Source organism: Erpetoichthys calabaricus, chromosome 8 (assembly GCF_900747795.2).
Source record: "Erpetoichthys calabaricus chromosome 8, fErpCal1.3, whole genome shotgun sequence".
NCBI lineage: Eukaryota > Metazoa > Chordata > Cladistia > Polypteriformes > Polypteridae > Erpetoichthys > Erpetoichthys calabaricus.
In genome coordinates, this window is record NC_041401.2 from 139,747,666 (window position 1) to 139,767,397 (window position 19,732).

At 35.9% G+C, this 19,732-nt stretch overlaps 1 protein-coding gene across 2 annotated transcripts in view; it reads right to left on the reverse strand.

The window, feature by feature from the left end:
- Positions 1-19,732, reverse strand: part of nme9 (NME/NM23 family member 9) — a 61,844-nt gene that overhangs the window by 20,111 nt on the left and 22,001 nt on the right. For both annotated transcript variants that reach the window (XM_028807541.2, XM_051931377.1), the window contains 5 exons: positions 19,055-19,251; positions 12,231-12,375; positions 10,601-10,708; positions 10,311-10,462; positions 7,312-7,456 (listed from right to left, as the gene is read on the reverse strand). In XM_028807541.2, coding sequence (XP_028663374.1) covers positions 7,312-7,456; positions 10,311-10,462; positions 10,601-10,708; positions 12,231-12,375; positions 19,055-19,251 — 747 coding nt within the window. The remainder of the gene's footprint in view (positions 1-7,311; positions 7,457-10,310; positions 10,463-10,600; positions 10,709-12,230; positions 12,376-19,054; positions 19,252-19,732) is intronic.

Here is a 19,732-nt window from a genome sequence, read left to right on the forward strand (position 1 = left end):
CCACTGGGATCTCTCATTACGAAACATAATGTTAATTTTCACTCGTATGCAGATGACACCCAGTTATACCTTTCATTTAAATCAAATGAAGTTTCTCCAATGTTGTCTTTAATTAGTTGTGTTAGTGAATTAAAGGAGTGGATGAATGAGAACTACTTGTCTTTAAACACAGATAAAACAGAGATGTTAATTGTTGGAGGGAATGACACTGATCATAACAATATTTTGTCATCATTTAACTCAGTTGGAATCCCCATTAATTATACTGAATCAGCCTGCAATCTAGGAGTTATCTTTAACTTTAGCATGCCATTTAAAGCGCATATTACAAAGTTGTCCAAATCATGTTTCTTCCATCTTAAAAATGTTAGGAAATTAAGGCGCTTTCTAAATAAACAGGATTCTGAGAAAATAATTCATGCATTTATCTCTAGAAGGATTGACTACTGCAATGCTGTGTTCACTGGATGTTCAAACTGTTCTCTATACAGCCTCCAGTTAATCCAAAATGCGGATGCAAGGATTATTACAAGAACAAGAAAATATGAATACATAACTCCAGTTCTTAAATCCTTACACTGGCTCCCGGTTAAGTTTAGGGCAGATTTCAAAATCCTTCTTTTAACATATAAAGCATTAAATGGCCAAGGTCCGGCTTACTTGTCGGAACTAATCATGACTTACAAACCAGAGCGCACATTATGATCTCAAGATGCCGGTCTGCTAATGATTCCAAGAATTAATAAAATAACAATGGGAGGTTGAGCTTTTAGTTACAGGGCCCCTAAACTGTGGAATGGTCTGCCTGCTACTATAAGAGATGCTCCTTCGGTCTCAGCTTTTAAATCCCAGCTGAAGACTCACTACTTCAGTTTAGCATATCCTGACTTGAGCTGCTGATTAACTGTACAGACTGCATCTCAGTTGTTAGCCATTAGCACTAAAACATAAGTAACATGATAGTTATGATTGGATATTAACCCTCACCTATTTTGTTTCTCTTCTCGGTACTCAAATGTGGCACTTTGTGCCACGGCCCACCTGTCAAGTTGTTTTGCCTGCCTAAGGTAAAGTCATCCCTGATGGAGGATCGCATGAATCATGGGAAGGAGGGGTCCTTTCATCGGATTGGCTGGCCCAGCGCTGTTTCAGCCATGGAATGGCCAAATGGGGGAGGCAGCTTGATGGATGAGGACTCCAGGACTCTAAATATATCCAAATCTTCTTATGTGATATCATTTACTGTTAAATTCTGCTCCGTACTTCTAAAATTTTTATTTTTATACTGTATTGAGGATTTGTTCTGTGTATTGTATTGTATTGTATTGACCCCCATCTTTTTGACACCCACTGCACACCCAACCTACCTGGAAAGGGGTCTCTCTTTAAACTGCCTTTCCCAAGGTTTCTCCCATTTTTCCCTATAAGATTTTTTTTTGGGAGTTTTTCCCTGTCTTCTTAGAGAGTCAAGGCTGGGGGGCTGTCAAGAGGCAGGGCCTGTTAAAGCCCATCGCGGCACTTCTTGTGTGATTTTGGGCTATACAAAAATAAATTGTATTGTATTGTACTATGGGGAAACTCTGAATGCATTTTAAGAGGACATATTACTTCATATCTTTCCCACAAAATTAAACTGGAAACAAAGAAAGAATCAGAGTTAATCGACGAAATTACCAGGATAGATCTAGAATACTCCAGGTCTCTTCATTATATCATATGCAGATTATATGGTACTGTATATATCAGACCCACAAATGTCCGTACCAGCAGTCCTAAATGCTCTAGCAGAATTTCAAATGCAATCTGGACTCAAAATCAATTTGAATAAAGGTGTGCTTTTTTTTGTGAACTCTCTAGCACAAAATATTAGACTGAAAACCTTCCCATGTATCTTAGCAGATCAGTTTAAATGTCTAGGGGTAAACATCACAAATAAATATAAAGCTCTTTTGGAACAAACTTTTGCTGTCTGCATGGAAAATAAATAAGACATGAATAGATGGTCTACCCTCCACCTTGCATTAGCTGGGAGAATCAACACTGTCAAGATGAACATTCTCCCCAAGCTTATTTTTCTATTTCAAAGCATCCCCATATACATTAACAAAGCATTCTTTAAGAAATTAGATTCAATCATAACCTCATTTATGTGGAATTCAAAACAGTCATACATCCAAAGGGCAACTCTACAATGACCTAAAGCAGCAGGGGGCATGGCACTACCTAACTTTCAATTTTATTACTGGGTGGCTAATATACAAGCCATAAAGAGCTGGACACATTAACACAGATTGATGAATATACACAAGCCTGGTCTGCAATAGAATTAAAGTCTTTCAGTACTTCTTTATATCCCTTGTTTTATGACCCAATAAATACACATTATTGTCAATATACTAATAATCCAATTGTCCTTCAATCACTCAGAATATGGTACCAATTTAGGAAGCAGTTTAAAACAGAAAAGCTTTTATGAATTGCACCTCTACATGATAACCACCTTATTTTGTTCCTCTCAAACCTACATAGTATTTAAAGATTAAAACATGTTGAGAATTGTATACAGATAATGTCTTTGCATCCTATGAACAATTACACTTCAAATTTAACTTCCCATCAATTCAATTTTTCCACAGCTTTCAAATTACAAACTTTGTTAAAAGGAAACTGTCCAATCTTTCTCACCTCCCACCTATTTCTATTCCAGAAGAAATATTGATCAGTCTTGAAGTCTTAGACAACATCTTCATAATACATAAAAACATTTTATAGTCCCTTTCTTTCAAAGATGCCATAATACAGTGGAGAAAGGATCTTTCACTTAACATTTTCAGAAAAGTACAGGAAGTTAGCCATGCATAGAATAGATTCCAGCTCCGTATGCACAAAGCATTCAATCATTCAACTTAAAATCTTTAATCAAGAACATTTATCTCATATAAAATTGTCAAAAATGTATCCAGGACAAGATTAAACCTACAAACGTTGCAATGGAGCTCCAGCCTCACTGGGCCACATGTTTTGGGCATGCACCAAATTAACAATTTTGGACAAAAATCTTTGAATGCCTGTCAGACAGCCTTGGTATCATAATCTCTCCTAAACCATTAAGAGCTGTGTTTGGTGTACTCCCATCTGTGTTTAAAGTGGAGAAGGACAAACTGTAATTGCCTTTACCTCACTACTAGCACATAGACTTATCTTACTTAACTGAAAGAATCCTAACCCCACCACTTTTAAGTCAGTGGGTAACTGATGTACTTATACCATTTGAAATTAGAAAAAATCTAATTCTCACTTATAGGATCTGTTCAAAACTTTTTAAAAATTTGGCAGGATCTAATCAATAATATTTTAGAATAAGCATCTATATTGTGGAAAAGGATACTCTTCCTCCTTTGCTGCTTTTAAATATTGAATCTTGTTGTTGGCACTCCTCTATTTGTCTTTTTTTATTTGTCTGAATTTTGGTTTGTTAAGTTTGACTTGATTGTAGGGAATGCTATTTGCTTCAAATAAAGTAAATAAAAATATTAAAAAAGAAAAAGGCATATAACTTATGAATTCTGATCTTTTAGGTAGCTACGTTATTTAGCTAGTTATGAAGCTTCTATTGTTTGTGCCATGTCACTCATTTGGTAACTGCTAATCTACATTGGGTTGCTATGTGTATGTGTGTGTGTGTGTGTGTGTGTGTGTGTGTGTGTGTGTGTGTGTGTGTGTGTGTGTGTGTGTGTGAGAGAGAGAGAGAGAGAGAGAGAGAGAGATGCTGCACTGAACTTTGCTAATGGAATTTGAAAAACTTCTAACAGATAAAGACTTATTCCTCACAAAAGTTACTACTTTTCAGTCACAGTGACACCAGTACCATAGCACATTAGCTGGCTTATCCTAACAATTAAGTTACAATTAATAGATCTCATAATGATAGTAGGTGTACTTATGGTTTGCTGTTCCTTTTCTCAGGCATGTGGTAAGATCTTCAGCATGCATTTCTTTGTTTGTTCAGAAGTTCTTCTCCCTCATCACCTTGGTTGCACCTTCTGGATGTGGGCGGTACTGCAGTTTCCTCTATGAGTTTTTTGCATGCAGTGTCCTGGGTTTCTACCAAAAGTACACCTGCTGGGACAGCTGGTGATCAGTCAGCACCAGTCATTAGCAAGACAAATGTGCTTTTATGCAAGTCTCTCTCTCTATGTGCTTGTGCACTTGCTTTCTTTAGCAAGGTTTGGACTTATGGTTCCCTCTTTCAACTCCAATACAGACAAGTCTTCCACCCTGTGAGTCCTGAACCAGTATACCTTTTGGAGTAAAATGGATTGCTCCATCCTTGATCTGGGTTGTGCAAGGGTTTTTATAGGAAAGAATAGTCATTTTGCCATAAATATCTTGGGTGTACATAGGCCCATCCTTTTTTGGTTGATTATTGGAGCGAAGTTTTGTGCATCAATATTGCTAATCACTGAGTTATGACCCGTTGTTTGAGCTAAATATTTAGCTGGTAACACAATAACTCTGGAGTGTCACTTAGTGACTGATCAGTTTATTAGATAAGGCACAGAGGCTGCATTCAAAAGAGAGGCCCAGTGAACAAGGAATGACATTAAGAGTTTCAGGCAGCAGCTTTTTAAGCCAAGGACTTGTTTTCAAAGTATATTGGTAATGTCAGTCTGCCCTACCGAAAGAAACATCATAGACAAGTTTTCCTTTTTGTGTGTATGTTATCAATTTTTCTTTTGATATTGTGTTAATTGTTTTTGCTTCAAATTTCACTATAACTTTTAAAACAAAGACACTTTGGACTATGGAATTTCTAGTATACTGTATGCATCACACTAAATGCCTGAAACCTTCTATGAAACTGAGTTGTTGAAGAGAGTGTAACAAACACAACAAATAAGTGATCATCACTTCTAATTGTTATCTGTATTGTTTTATTTAACAGAAATCTACCATGTCCCAAATATAGTGAAATTATAGCAGGTAGCTGTTGATAGACTGTAAAGAAATATTTGCAAAACAATAATGAAAAACTCACCTCAGTGAAAGCTCTGAAACCTAATAAAGATAGCAAGAAGGTAAAATACAAAAAAAATCCAATAGTACATATTGTGAATGCATGTTGATGAAAGACTAACAGTTAACAGAAATCTCTGTATTTTGTCTGCTGTCCTTGTGGGAATGAATCACATGATAAATGTACAAATCAAAAATGATTTAAAGCCAAGCCAGATTTCAAAAGGTGATGGTAGGCAATGCTTTTCTTCATGGAAATTTAGTCATTCATGTATATTATGTATGATGAATGCTTTAAGGACACATGATAAGCCAAAGAATATGATTGCACAATGAAATTAGAAGCTGCTTCAGTTTAAAAAAATAATAGATTTAGAATTCAAAATTACTGTAAATCACACTATACATCATTGCTATATTATTAACAAAACATATCAAAACTGCTTAATCTAGTTAATGATCTGAGAGTAGTATATTCACATATTGTTCTTAATGGGTCTCACCCCATTCAATCGAATTATAGCTTTAAAATTCTCCTTTAAAGATAACAAGAGATAATGTTTAAGCTTTCAGTGTGAAAGCTGGTCAACTTTCTGAACATCTAATTAAGAGGTTAAATATTGGTGACATTCTAATCAATTAAAATACAATCACGTGTGTGCTTAACAATTTTGGTGTCCTCTTCCTCACAATAGAGATCTACTGGAATAGGACATGGCCTGATCAAAAGGGATTTCGGAGGATCTTAGAAGAAGAGCTGTTTGGCTGGCCAAACTGAAAGGATCAATACAAAACCATGCTGTAAAATGTTCAAAAAGAGGAAAAAGAACCCATGGGTAAATGTCAGTGACTTTCAGGCACATCATAACACTTTATAATATTCAAGAGTCCATTGAATAAAAATGGCGTTCTAGGTTGGTTACATTGTGGACCATCTCAAGTGTGTACACATAACCTGAAAATTCCACAAAATTGACAGATGTGTACAGACTTACTTTCTAGTAAAAGTGTTGAGTGTTACATTAAGAAAAGAAAATAGTGCATGCCAGCTCCAAGGCCTCATTCCAACTTAGCATGCATAGTGGTGATAGCTTGCAATTTTACAGGAGAGTTATCATGGCGTCAGCCTGTGATATGAAGCACAAAATTAGTTTGGGCATATAACCATAGCTCCAAATGCAGGGGTTAATCAGTGACTGAGATCCTACATCAAAAGAAAATCAACAATTTAGAACAGCCAAATTCAGAGTGCTGACTTCAGTCCTATTCAAATATCTTGGCTTGATATGTCAGAAGCTTTAATCTAATACATCCCAAAAATGTAAATGGACTAGACAGTAAAATATTTTATTTTATTTAAAAATTAAACTGGCCAAGATACTACCTAAACACTGTACAGGTCTAATCAGCAGAAAGCATTTGGTTGGTAATTTCTGATAAGGGAGGTTTAACCAGTAACTAGATGTAAAGGATGTTTTTTGCATCCTTAACTTTTTATATTTAAACTATTCAATGAAGACATGCCGACATAAAATTTTGTGAGCGGTATTAGATTCTTCAGTATGTCTTTATTATTATGATTTACATACATACAACATTTCATGTTAGGAATCATTCATGCTGGAATACAAAAAAATCCAAAGGTTTTTTTGAATACTTAATTTATAGATCATAAAGTGATTTTTCAATATTTCAAAAATATCTTTGGCTGTAGGACAGCCCCTCGTATTAATATCATTGAGGAAGAAGAACTCATGAAATCCTTATAGGTAGTATTGGGTAACAGGCAGAAGACATTGTATTTAATGACTGAATAAGCCTACATAATGAACAGGAAGTGACTTAATAAACAGCTGCCAAGATTTTAAATACAATAAATCCTGTGTACTGTATGCCACCAGGACTAGCCTTAGATGATACCAAAAGTTACTGGACTAAAGACTTTATGGTGGTAACAATATAAATATCTGAAATAATGCTTATACAGTGCAAGAATTTATAATTAGTAGTAGTATCATGTAAATTGTACATAATGGTTGTGTCTTTTAATGATGTCATGGTAGAATATGATCAAATTCTTATGAGGCATTAATTCAGATATTTTTACATTACCATAATTTTTCAAATTCTATCAATACTACATATTTATTAAATTCTGCTTCTATTCCATATTGTATATTTTACTCTGAAAAATAAAAGTTTTCTAACAACACATTACTAACAATGTAATGATTATTAATTTGTAAAGTGATCTCCAAAATTCATTATATTGATAGCATTGTTTTTTTAACTCACCGACACATGTAGTCAACCAGCTGCTCGAAGAAAGGTTTTCCTTTGTGTTCCTTGTAGAATTCTTCAGCCATTTCTCTGGAGAGAACCGTTTCCTTCATTTGTGTTATTAAGAATCCCTGGTTCTTTACACTTTCAATAATGTCATCTGATTTAAAAAAAAAACACAGATATGGGACATTTAATTAAGCATTTTGTAAATTTTAAACCAAGCTGCATAGCTGGTACATGTTTGTGATTCAGTTTCAACATGTATTTATGTCCACCTCACCATATTGTTACCACCAATGAGTTACTGACATCACATTACGCAATATTTCCAGCAATTTTCAGTTGTAGCCTTCATTTGTATAATTTTGGCAAGTCAAAGGCAACCAGCTGCATGCTCCCATCACATAATGTCACTCCCAGTGTCTCAGTGTAACACTCGAATAAAATAAAACAGGCTTGATTTTGTCTTTAGTCGTAGCGGCAGACTCCCTGTGCATAAGAGCTGACAACCAATGATGCTCGTCAGGAAGTACAATGCATAGAATGCAGTGACGAGAAATAAAGAATGCAGGTGTTTTGGATCTCATAAATATGAGTAGCTCAGCTGTCCGATGTCTCACATTCTACATACCATGACAGAATGGAAAAAGAAAAAAGAACAAAGATTGCGTCTGAACTCACCATACCTGTTACTTTTCATACGACTCCAGCTTTGTCAGGCAGTAGACTACTGGCTGTTACTAAAAAGGTGAGCACGACTGTGCTGGAAGGTCAGCACGCGGTCATTAAATTTGACATGCCCATTGATATTCAGCAATATAAATTGACATGGCCTGGTGACAAGATCAGCAACTGTGGTCAACAAGTCCAACATGTCCCATGATTAAAAGTTCCGTAATGTGTTATCGTTTTAAGCTGAATGTTATTTGTAGGCACCGACTTTATGTAAGTGGTGGTACTTGATATAGCATATTGCTGCCTTGTTGATTTACATATTTCACTGTTCTAATGTAGTTGGAGTTTTTTTAACTTTATGTAACAATGTAGTTCAAAGTACAGTAATTTCTATGCATTTCTGGATCCTCGATCTTCTCACACATTCCAGTTAGGGCTTATACACCGCCTTTTAAAATCATTACTGATATGTTGTTCATTTGAAGAGTTATTTCTTGCTCTGTGTGATTTATTTCTGGCCATCACTTGTCACAGTTTTAATAAAATTTGTAGTCTTTGTGTCAAATGGAGGTGTTACTCCTATTACATTTTTACATAATGTTGTAGATGACACGTGTACTCTAGTGTTATCAAAAGGGAGTACGATGTCTTCTGCCAAGAAACGGACAAATGATTAATTTACTGAGCTAAACCGGTAGAAGCTTGTAAAAAATGAAAAACAAAACAAATAAAAATAAAACTAGCTACCAAATGCTAATGAGAGACAAGAATAAAAAAAAAAATCAAAGAGGTCAAACCAAACGAAACTCATAAGAAGCACAATAACAATAGGTTTCTTTGAATTTTTTTAAGGAGGTTTATATCCACAGATGGTAAAGGAACCCACAGCCAACCTTTTATCACATCATGCTAATTTCCCATGGGTCATAACGCTAGATGCCACACCCCTAGCAATACGAGAAATGGCGTCAATGACAGCTCTCAAAATGGGGACTATAGAAAACCAAATAAAATAGAATCTGAGATGTACAAAATACCAAATGAATTCTGCAAAACCTAATCATGAACATAATGGAAACAAAGTGCCATAGCAACGCATTTCTTCTAAGTATAAGACAGTAGTATGTGAATTGTTTAGCCTGCGTTCAGTACCTATATCCTCTGACTTTCATGGCTTGGAGGTACTTAAATTGTTTATTTAATGTAAAAGAATTGCAAGGATTTATTTTATCTGATAATCATTTGGAGTGAGCAAAATGTCCATACCATCAATTTTTTCTGTCATTGAGACATTTTTAATGTGGATGCATGCAGCAGCTAGTCCTCTGTATATGGGAATATATGAAGTTTATTTTTTCTCCAGAAGAGGACTGCAAGTGCTAACTTTACTTTTCTGCAGCAACAAGAGGCATTGCCAGTATGAATGAAAACACCAACAACAAGAATTGGCACTCCTGGCACTTTGATACATACAGTATGCAGCATATATTTTAGGTCTAGCAAAATCATGATAAGTGGGCTGCTTAGTATATTGGTACAATAAGAACTATGTTTATTAGTCAAAAAGATTAATAAAATATTTGACTTTAAGAAACAGAACTCTGCATATTCGCCCATCATTGTTCTGGTGGAGGAGGAAGAAAGAGTGACTGAATATAAATGCTTGGGAACTATACAAGATAGTAATCTTAATTGGAATAGTAATACAAAAATATATACTCTAAATGCAATCAGCCATTATTTCTCCTCTATAAACTCAGACTATATAAACCGGACACCGGACAAGGACCTTATGCTGTCCTTTCATTGCAGTCTGATCCAGCTTATTGTCACTTTAGTATTTATAAATAAATTCATAAAATGAGGCGCATAACAGCCATGGCATACCAACTTTTAACAACATTAAAAGAAAAATATCTTTTAATAGTGTCAGTCGAAAATGTGTGTGTTGTATAAATGTATAAAAGTACACTGCTGATTTTTTTCAATGATACATATTTAACAGAAATTACAGAAGTGTTAGCTGATAACTATTTTTTAAGCAACGCGATAGAAATAGAGAGGGGTTCACTTTAAAAAAATGAAAATGTTGGTTTATTTCTGTTTAGGAAGCAAATAAATAAAAATCCTATGGTGAAAGGTCCTTGGAAAAGTAGCACTGCATCAAGTATAATCACGTTTCAGAAATATTTTTAAATTCAGACAACAGTTTTTAGAAATGCAGATCCTTGACTCACCATTGAGACTGCTCACAAATCCCCAGATTTTTAGTATCGTTTGCATCTGGGTTATTTCTTAGTAAATTACCATTGTGACATGCAAACTGCTTATATTACCTTTATGTTTCTCCATTGCATCAGGCTTAATCACTGCAAGAGTTTGTTCTTGGGGAAAGAAGAAGTTCAATTCTTTTGCAGCCTCTTCACTGGTTGCACTCCCATGTAGTTGGTTTATTGGAGTCCTGTCTACTGCAAACTGTGCCCTCAAACTGAAAAGACAAAAATTGACAATACAAGGACAAAAAAGACATACTTAAAATTGGTCTGCCATAACATTACTCTAGCAAAATTAAACACAAAATTCCAATAAAACAGTTTTGAAGTATACTTATATTTAGAAGGCTGACCTTTCTGGTGCTGCCTCCCTGGCCTGATCAATACTTTTGGGTCCCAGGAGTCTTTTCCAGTGATCGACTGCTCCCTTCTTAACCAGAGCAACGGCGAGAACTGGGCCACTAAATGAAAAACACACACACAGGCCCACTGATTTAGACCATTCTGAAAATAGTACTAAGCCAAATTTGTACTATCGTAATAAGCCAAATTAAGATGTTCTCTTTCAGAATTGATCCTTTCCTTATCTTTTCAACAAAGACCTCAAGGCTCTCTCAGAAGATTCCAGAAATTTTTTGGACCAGCTGATAGGTATGGCATGGTTTTATTATAGTGTCCTATATCTATTAGTATTTCTTCAGGTTAACCACCCCCGGCACGTGTCAAGCAGAAGAAATTCAAGGAGAATTGTAATTGGATGTGAAAACAACCTAAAATAGCTCCTGTGAAACTGAAAGTGTTGTGCCTCTGTTACAGTATCTTCCAAAATTGTTCCTCTTACAGTCATGTTCAATAAGCCAATCAATCTTGTAGAGGAACTTCATTTCAAAATGTTGTATTGAACATCTTATTATGTTTTTGGTCACTCTCCCACAGTTTGAGGCTTGTGGCCACTAACGGGGGTCAATGACCCCCATAAACCACAAACGTACAGTTCCATGTTCAAAAGAATTATTTTTATTTGTTACCAATACCTTCAAGCAGGCTTTTCTACTTCCAGACCAGAGAATGCACAATACACAATACAAATTCTTTTCTTTCTTTTACTTCTCTTCCACTTCTCTCAGGTGAGCTTGCCCATCTCTGACTCACCTGGGCATGGTGGAGCACTCTTTTTTTTAACCCAGGCCCAGGAAGCACTTTTGGGACAAACAGAACTTCCTTCTGACAAGGGAGTCTGCACTCAGCAGCTCCTTCTAGTGGCACCCAAGGACACCAATAGGGCTGCCCACGAGTACTACAACTCCCGTGAAGCCCTATAGGCATCCAAATGGGGGCCATAACGGAGCAATGCTGCCATGCAGGGTATTGGCTCCAAAAGGTAGTCTTCCCTGTGACCTTCCACTAAGATGGCTTCTCAGCCAGGAAACATAGCACTAACCAACATGGCAGGGATGTCCATCAATCCGCATCCTGCTTTACAGGCTATAGGTGGAATTGGAAATGTATATCATTTGCTAAACTGAGTGTTTCATCTAAACACTCCATTTTAGATTCACAATCAGATCCTGACACAACACTCAGAATTCTGCATCATTTGTCAATAAGACCTTAACGTCATTTAATCTCTGCTGAAGACAATATTCTCACAAGACTTAGAGAGAACCAGCACCACACATTTTGAAGTAAAAACTCTCATGTAAAGCAACTATTGCTGAATATGTGTGCTAGTTACATTTTTTCCATGACTAAGACTAAGGTAAAGGTGTAATTTTGTTTAATTACTTGTCCAATGAGAACATAGCATCAGCTCAGTAGTATGAAAATGTATAAAATACATTTCCTTCTGCATTTTGGACAAGCAGCTACAGTGCAGTAGAGAATAAGGAATAAACCACTAGAAGTACATTTCTACATTCTAGATGTTTAATAGACTTGCGTTATCTGTTTTTAGAAAGCTGATATTTCTAGGATTGGATTTACCTCATCATGCTTTGTAGCAATGCAGGAAAGTAGTCTTCATTAACATGGTCCCTGTAAAATTCACGGACTTGGTGTTCTGTAAGCATCACCTGCTTCTGCATGGCAATGCTGAATCCTTCCTCTCGAATCTTTTCCAGAATCTCCTCTGCACAATAAAAACCACTTTGAGAATAAGCTTTATTATAAAGTGTTCTGCATTCAGAAAATGAGACTGAATTTGTACACTAAATGTTGAATTTGCTATGCATACTTAGAAATAACAGTAACATTCAACTGGGTCAGGGCCATTAAAAAACAGCTTTCAGCTATGTATTAAATGTTATAGAACATAATGATTTTTCATTCCATTCTAATTTTTTGCAGTCATTTTTTTATCATTAACACAAAAATGAAATGCATATACATGGAGGTTGGACAATCTGCAGCTGAGCATTAGCAAAACCAAAGAGATGCTGGTGCACTTCATGAAGTCAAAGGCTTCATTAATTCCATTTACCATTCAGGGAGTAGAAACAGGGGTGCTTCCGATTTATCATTGCGTGGGGTTGCATCTGGACAGAAATATGGATTGATCTGTAAATGTAGAAGCTGTTTAAATAAAAGGCCAGAGTCGAATATATTCACAGAGGCTGCTAAAGGTACTTCCGCTTAACATTCTGCATATGTTCTGCCAATTTGTTTGTAACTGTCCACTTTGATATAGTAGCAGGTTACGATGGTAGCATGAAGGAAGAAGATGCCAACAGACTTGAAATGGCATGTCTAGAGGGAGTAGCAGAGAGCAGGATGAGGGCTAAGCTGCTGGCCATGTCTCAAAGCCTCTGCATGACACCTTGGCCTGCTTATCGGACATCTTCATCACAAGTGTAAGGAGCACTATCAGAGAACTTTCTTAACCAAATATCCTTAAATGTTACAACATAACTTCTGGATAGAATGTGTTTTTCCACCATTTTAATATGTCAATTTTAAATTTCATTATAAACTTATTTGCTTATTACTGCTTCATCTTCAGTGCATTTTGTGTAGTTATTGTGTCTCAATTGCCATTTCCATTTAGGAGATCCACATTGAGGGGACAAGTTGTCCACCTGGGTAAACCCTGAAAAATGGCTGTCAAACTGATAGATTCTTTATCAGTCACGTTCTCTATCAACAAATAACATATTTAACACTTGCTCAACATGTGATAATCAGGAAACACTTGCAAGTTTAGTAATTGCTTTAAAATTCAGTAACAAGTAGGTTTAATTAATATCTTTGATGTACTGCAATTACAGATAGAGCCATAGGGCATTTTAGGTCTTGCTGAACAGACTTGAAAATGTCTTTGATTTAACTGTTAAATTATTTCAAATGAAAGCCAAATCAAAACAGTTTTTGTTACTCTATAAACACTTACTTTAAACTGTCAGACATGTGGCCTTACACACAATAAATATAAAAATAAAGGATATAAAACTATGCTTTTGTTGTGTTTTAATCTGTGCAGTACTATGTGAAATCTAATACTATGAATGGAATATAAGTAATTCATAAAAAAATGTAATGAAATCATAACAAACAAGAAAACAAAAAAAAACTATTTCTTGAGTCTTTGAAATCTTACTTTTAGGTTAAGTTGGGCAATTTGTACAAGCAAAATATGCCAATTCCTTAACTATGTTAGGGATTTGGAAATTGTAGAGGGAGAAGCGCTGCTCAGATTAAATAAGATGAAGTCAAACAAATCACCAGGACCAGATAATATTTATCCTCAAGTTCTTAAGGAGGCTAGTGAGTACATATATAAACCCTTAACATATATTTTTAGGAAGTCACTGCGCACTGGAGAGATTCCGAAGGACTGGAAAATGGCAAATATCATCCCATTATATAAAAAGGGTGATAGGGCAGATCCAAGCAACGATAGGCCAGTAAGCTTAACATGAATCACAGGAAAATTAATGGAAGGAATTATTAAGGATAAGATTGAGCAACACCTGGCAAGGACAGGAGTTATTCTGAACAGTCAGCATGGGATCGGAAGAGGGAAGTTGTGTTTTACTAACATGCTGGAATTCTATGAGGAGGCAACAAAAGGATACAATCAAAGTGGAGCATATGGTTAAGTTTGCAGATGATACCAAGATAGGTGGATTAGCAGATAATTTGGCATCCGTTATATCATTACAGAAGGACTTGGATAGCATACAGGCTTGGGCAGATTTGTGGCAGATGAAATTTAATGTCAGTTAATGTAAAGTATTACACATAGGAAGTAAAAATGTTAGGTTTGAATACACAATGGTCGGGCGGAAAATCGAGAGTACACCTTATGAGAAGGATTTAGGAGTCATAGTGGACTCTAAGGTATCGACTTCCCGACAGTGTTCAGAAGCCATTAAGAAGGATAATGTTAGGTTATATAGCACGGTGTGTGGAGTACAAGTCCAAGGAGGTTATGCTCAACTTTTATAATGCACTGGTGAGGCCTTATCTTGAGTACTGTGTGCAGTTTTGGTCTCCAGGCTACAAAAAGGACATAGGAGCACTAGAAAAGGTCCAGAGAAGAACTACTAGGCTGATTCTAGGACTACAGGGGTTGAATTATGAGGAAAGATTAAAAGAGCTGAGCCTATACAGTTTAAGGAAAAGAAGATTAAGTGTTGACATGATTGAAGTGTTTAAAATTCTGAAGGGAATTAGTACAGTGGATTGAGACTGTTATTTTAAAATGAGTTCATCAAGAACACAGGGACACAGTTGGAAACTTGTTAAGGGTAAATTAGGAAGATTTTCTTTACACAAAGAACGATAGACACTTGGAATAAGCTACCAAGTAGTGTGGTAGACAGTAAGACTTTAGGGACTTTCAAAACTCGACTTGATGTTATTTTGGAAGATATAAGTGGACAGGACTGGCGAGCTTTGTTGGGCTGAATGGCCTGTTATAGAGTGTTCTAATGTTCTAATATGAATGGCATCAGAGTTCTGTTTAGGGTTCAGATCTTGCAGTTTCTACATTCTCCCTATGTCTGTGTGAACCTTCTTTGTGTAATCTGCTTTACCTGCCACATTCCAAAGGCATGCATGTTAAGTTGACTGGTGACTTTTAACTGGACCATATGCATGAGTGTGCCCTGTGATTGACTGGTGCCATATGTTTTATAATTATGTTTGGATTTTTTCTTTTTTTTTTGGTTTTCCTCAGCATATTTTTGTGAGAGGTTTTATTTCTTTCCATATTTCTTGGTTTGAAGAAACTCTTTCAGTGTTCTTTACTTTCAGTATTCATTTTGATTAAGTTTATCATTTTTCATGGCTTATTTTGTTTTTTGTGGGAGCCGCCATTTTGTGGAGTTTTGTGTACTCCTTCTACCTTGGTTGCTATGCTTGTCATGACAATATAAAGGTCAGTACTTTTAGATTGTCCATGATTTGTGGGGGTTGAATTCTGCTTTGTTAGATTTTGGTTTTTTTTCTGGTTCCTGCTTTTTTTTCAACTTTCTAATGCTTTTCTTTCTTTTCTTCTTATTTCTGGTTTTACTATGAAATAATTTGTTGTAGACGTTTGACTTGATTGTATGCAACATTATTGTCTTCAAATAAAATAAATAAATAAACAAAAAGACTGTCTATAGATATTCCTAAAAACTTGTATATAGCTTCATGGTTTTGTGTTTACAATTGTAACCTTTTTGTTATGTTCCTTTCACTACAACCTTCCTTAGTGTTCTGGATTCAGTGTCTAGATTCTGTCTAACCTTGGCTAGTTTCTGAATCACAAATTCATCTCCTGGTCTATTTCTCTCTAAGATCTTTATTGTCACTTTGTTTCAGTACACCATATGAGATACCTTCCTAATTCTTTTAGAGTTGCATTTTTCCTTTTTGATGGATTTTACAGTATTTAGTTTTATCATAGTCTCTGCTCTACACAAATTCACTGCTCCACCACATTTTCTCAGTTTCTTTATATTAGATGTTTGTGTTCATTAGAAATACTTATATACTCTTTGGAATCACTTTAGATTTTTTGTCCAGTATTTCCTGACTCTCCAATATAAGAAAAAGCACACATATGATATACCACTCAAGTTGACCTGATGTCTACTTAAGTAAGATGTCTTTGCTTTTTGGGATTCTCCCCTAACTTTGGTCATCTGGACCTGAAAAAACATCACTTTTAGGCCATTTTTGGACCATAATATGTGCATGAAATTACACCCTTATGATAAGGAGTAAGTCAATAGGTGTCTTTAGCAAAAATGTTCAGAAGAACTTGAAATTGCATATGCTACATTAACTGACTCCAAGGGTTCACCCGCTAATGGTATATGAGGGGAGGTTCCTACTTATTACAAAACTTGGAAAAAATTGTAATGGATAATTTTGGTATGTGGAGTATTGTTTTATGCCATTTCAAGGTTTCTGATCATGAACATGGTAATGATTTTGAAATTTGACTCTTTACTAGTGGTCCTAGCCAACCCAATTTTGGAGCTGGTCCCTAGTCCGGAATAAATGAGGAGGGTTGGTGTCAGGAACATGACCCAGCCGTAAAAAATCACACCGAAAGCCTAAAAAACATTGAGGCTACAAAGAAGTGGGATAAGATGAAGAGGAAAAAGAAAAAGAAGAAGACTAGTGGTCCTAACCCTCTAGAACAGGGGTGGGCAAAGTCATTCCTGGAGGCCACAGTGGCTGCAGGTTTTTGTTCCAACCCAATTGCTTAATAAGAAGCACTTATTGCTCTAGAAACATCTTCTGCTTCATTTTAGTTATCTCCCTCATTAAGATTTTGAACCCTTGTTGCTTATTTAAGTCTTAAACAGCTGCATTCTCTGTTTTTAATTGCTCCTTATTAGCAATAAGATGCAAATGACAAAAGAAACCAGCAGTTATCCATTTTGCTTGTTACCCTTTACACCTGTGTGTATTTATCGTGCACTATTTGGTTTAATTAAATACTTGGAAGGAAAAAGAAGAGAAAAAAGTGAAGGATTGAGAATTACCCATCCGTTTTACACTTCAAAGTATTTGGATGATATCCTTAGACTGGAAAAAAAAATCTAGGATATGAGAATGACTTGACATACCAGAGTTTAAGCACTAACAAGCCATGAAATGTAATTATTGGCAAGGATTGTTTTCTAATTAAGCAACTGCGTTGGAACAAAAACCCGCAGCCACTGCGGTCCTCCAGGAATGACTTTGCCCACCCCTGCTCTAGAAGACACTCCCAGTAGATTAACACAAGCATGTGGGGTATTGTTTTAGACTATTTCAAGGACAGTGATGATGAATGTTTTTTTTTTATTATAATATTGAGTTGTTAGACATTTAAATCACACATTTCAATATTTGACACAACTATTCTTGTTTATTATGTACTACTGCCTCATGAAATAAATCATTACATTTCTTATGAACACCCTGAATTAAGATGGCTTACACTAATTTAGGCTTTTTAATATTTTATTTGTTTTGCCATTTTTACTTCCCTTGGCAATTTCACCATACACTTTCCCAACTGGTACTTTTTGTAACCTTTCATGATATTTTGGTTTGACAGTTTCTTTCTTTTTGGAATAGTTTTAGGAATTCTGCTAGCTGTAAGAGGTTTCAATATGTGTTTACTTAAACTGAATTAAATTAAGATGCATTAAATGTGTAAAAGAAGCCCAGTGAATATGTAACTGTATGTGTTGTCTAAAAACCACTGTTTCCACCAGAGCCTGTTCATTACACATGATAAGGGGTGGTTACTTATGGAATCATCTTTTTTGTGTATAACCATAATTTTTTTACCATTTCTATCAAGGTTTTTAATGCTAATACATTATGTTACTAAAACATCCTATTTATAATATATTAATATTCTCTGCTGTATCACAGTAAAAGCCTGGATGATGACATGTGCATGGAAGAAGTGATAAAGGCCATTCTGACTTTTAAAAGAGACAGCCTGATATTGAATTGAAGAGTTTATGGAAATTACCTGGTGCTATATAATGTAAGGAAACATGAAGAAACAGTAAATGACAAAGACAAGAAGAGAGACTACGGAGCTACACTAAAAGTGAGGAAAACAAGTCTACCAACAATAGAAATGTTCATAAAATCTTTAAATGCACTGAACGGTTACAACAGAACTGAGCTTGATTGAATGACCGGTTTTCATTTGTTGTTTTAAACGTCAAATTTCCTCTTTCCACTGCTATTTAAAGTAAGTACTTTGTCTTGAGGGCAACACAATACTACAGTGGTAGTGCTGCTACCTCACACTAAGGAGACCAGGTCTTGCGTTTGCATGTTCTCCCTGTGTCTGTGTGGGTTTCCACCTACAGACATGCAGGTTAGTTGAATTGGTGAAGGTACATTGGCCCTAGTGTGTGTTTGGTGTATGAGAGTGTGTGTGCGCTTGTGTTCGCACTGCGATGAACTGGCATCCTATCCAGGGTTTGTTCCTGCCTTGCGCCCCATACTGGCTCAAGCCCCTCAACCCAAGCCCCTCACAACCATGGTCTGGATTAAGCTGGTTAGAAAATGACATGACTTTTTCTTGATGCTAGACTTTTGGTACTTTTAATTATACTACTACAATTATTACTATATTATAAATAAGATGCCCACATATTGGCACCATTATAATTCCATCCATCCATCCATTATCCAACCCGCTGAATCCGAACACAGGGTCACGGGGGTCTGCTGGAGCCAATCCCAGCCAACACAGGGCACAAGGCAGGAAACAATCCTGGGCAGGGTGCCAACCCACCGCAGACCATTATAATTCTTTAATAATAATAATTCTTTACATTAATATAGCACTATCAAACCTTTTCTTTCCTTAAGAATATCAGGCCTGATCAGAGCTAGCGTCCTTTCCACTGGCACATCTGTAACCTCTTCATTGCTTTTCTTTGCCATTTTAAAGTTGGGGAAGAAGAAAGCAAGCTCTCTACTTGCTTGATCCTGATCATCACTGCCATGCACAGCATTAAAAAAGGTTTCTGTTCCGTACTGAGCACGAAGACTAGAAAAAGGAAAAAAAATGTTTTTGTTAATTTGTAATATTGCAAACATATCATGTTTATATTTCCTTTTCTTTTTTGTTTTTAACGTGAAATTTTAAGATCCATTTGAAACTAACCTACTGTATGTATATGAAAACAGACTGGCTCACTACATGCTTCAGTGATGTAAGATATTTGTTGAAGAAACACTTTCTTGAACTAAATAACAACAGTCCATAACTAATTCTGGTGAGTTCTCCATCACAAATCTGATAACTGAATAATTATTCTAATCAAATTACCCACTTATTCTCTATGAGGCAATGTATCCAATAGTGTATTTTTGAGTCTGACATCTCAACTGCAGTGAAGACATCAAGTTATAATTTGTTGAGCTTCACCACCATCTAACCCTACCTCTTTTTGTCTCTCTCAAAGGATGAAGTTCTTTATCTCATTCATTTCATTTCTATACTTCGTGTTCTATAATATTAATTCATT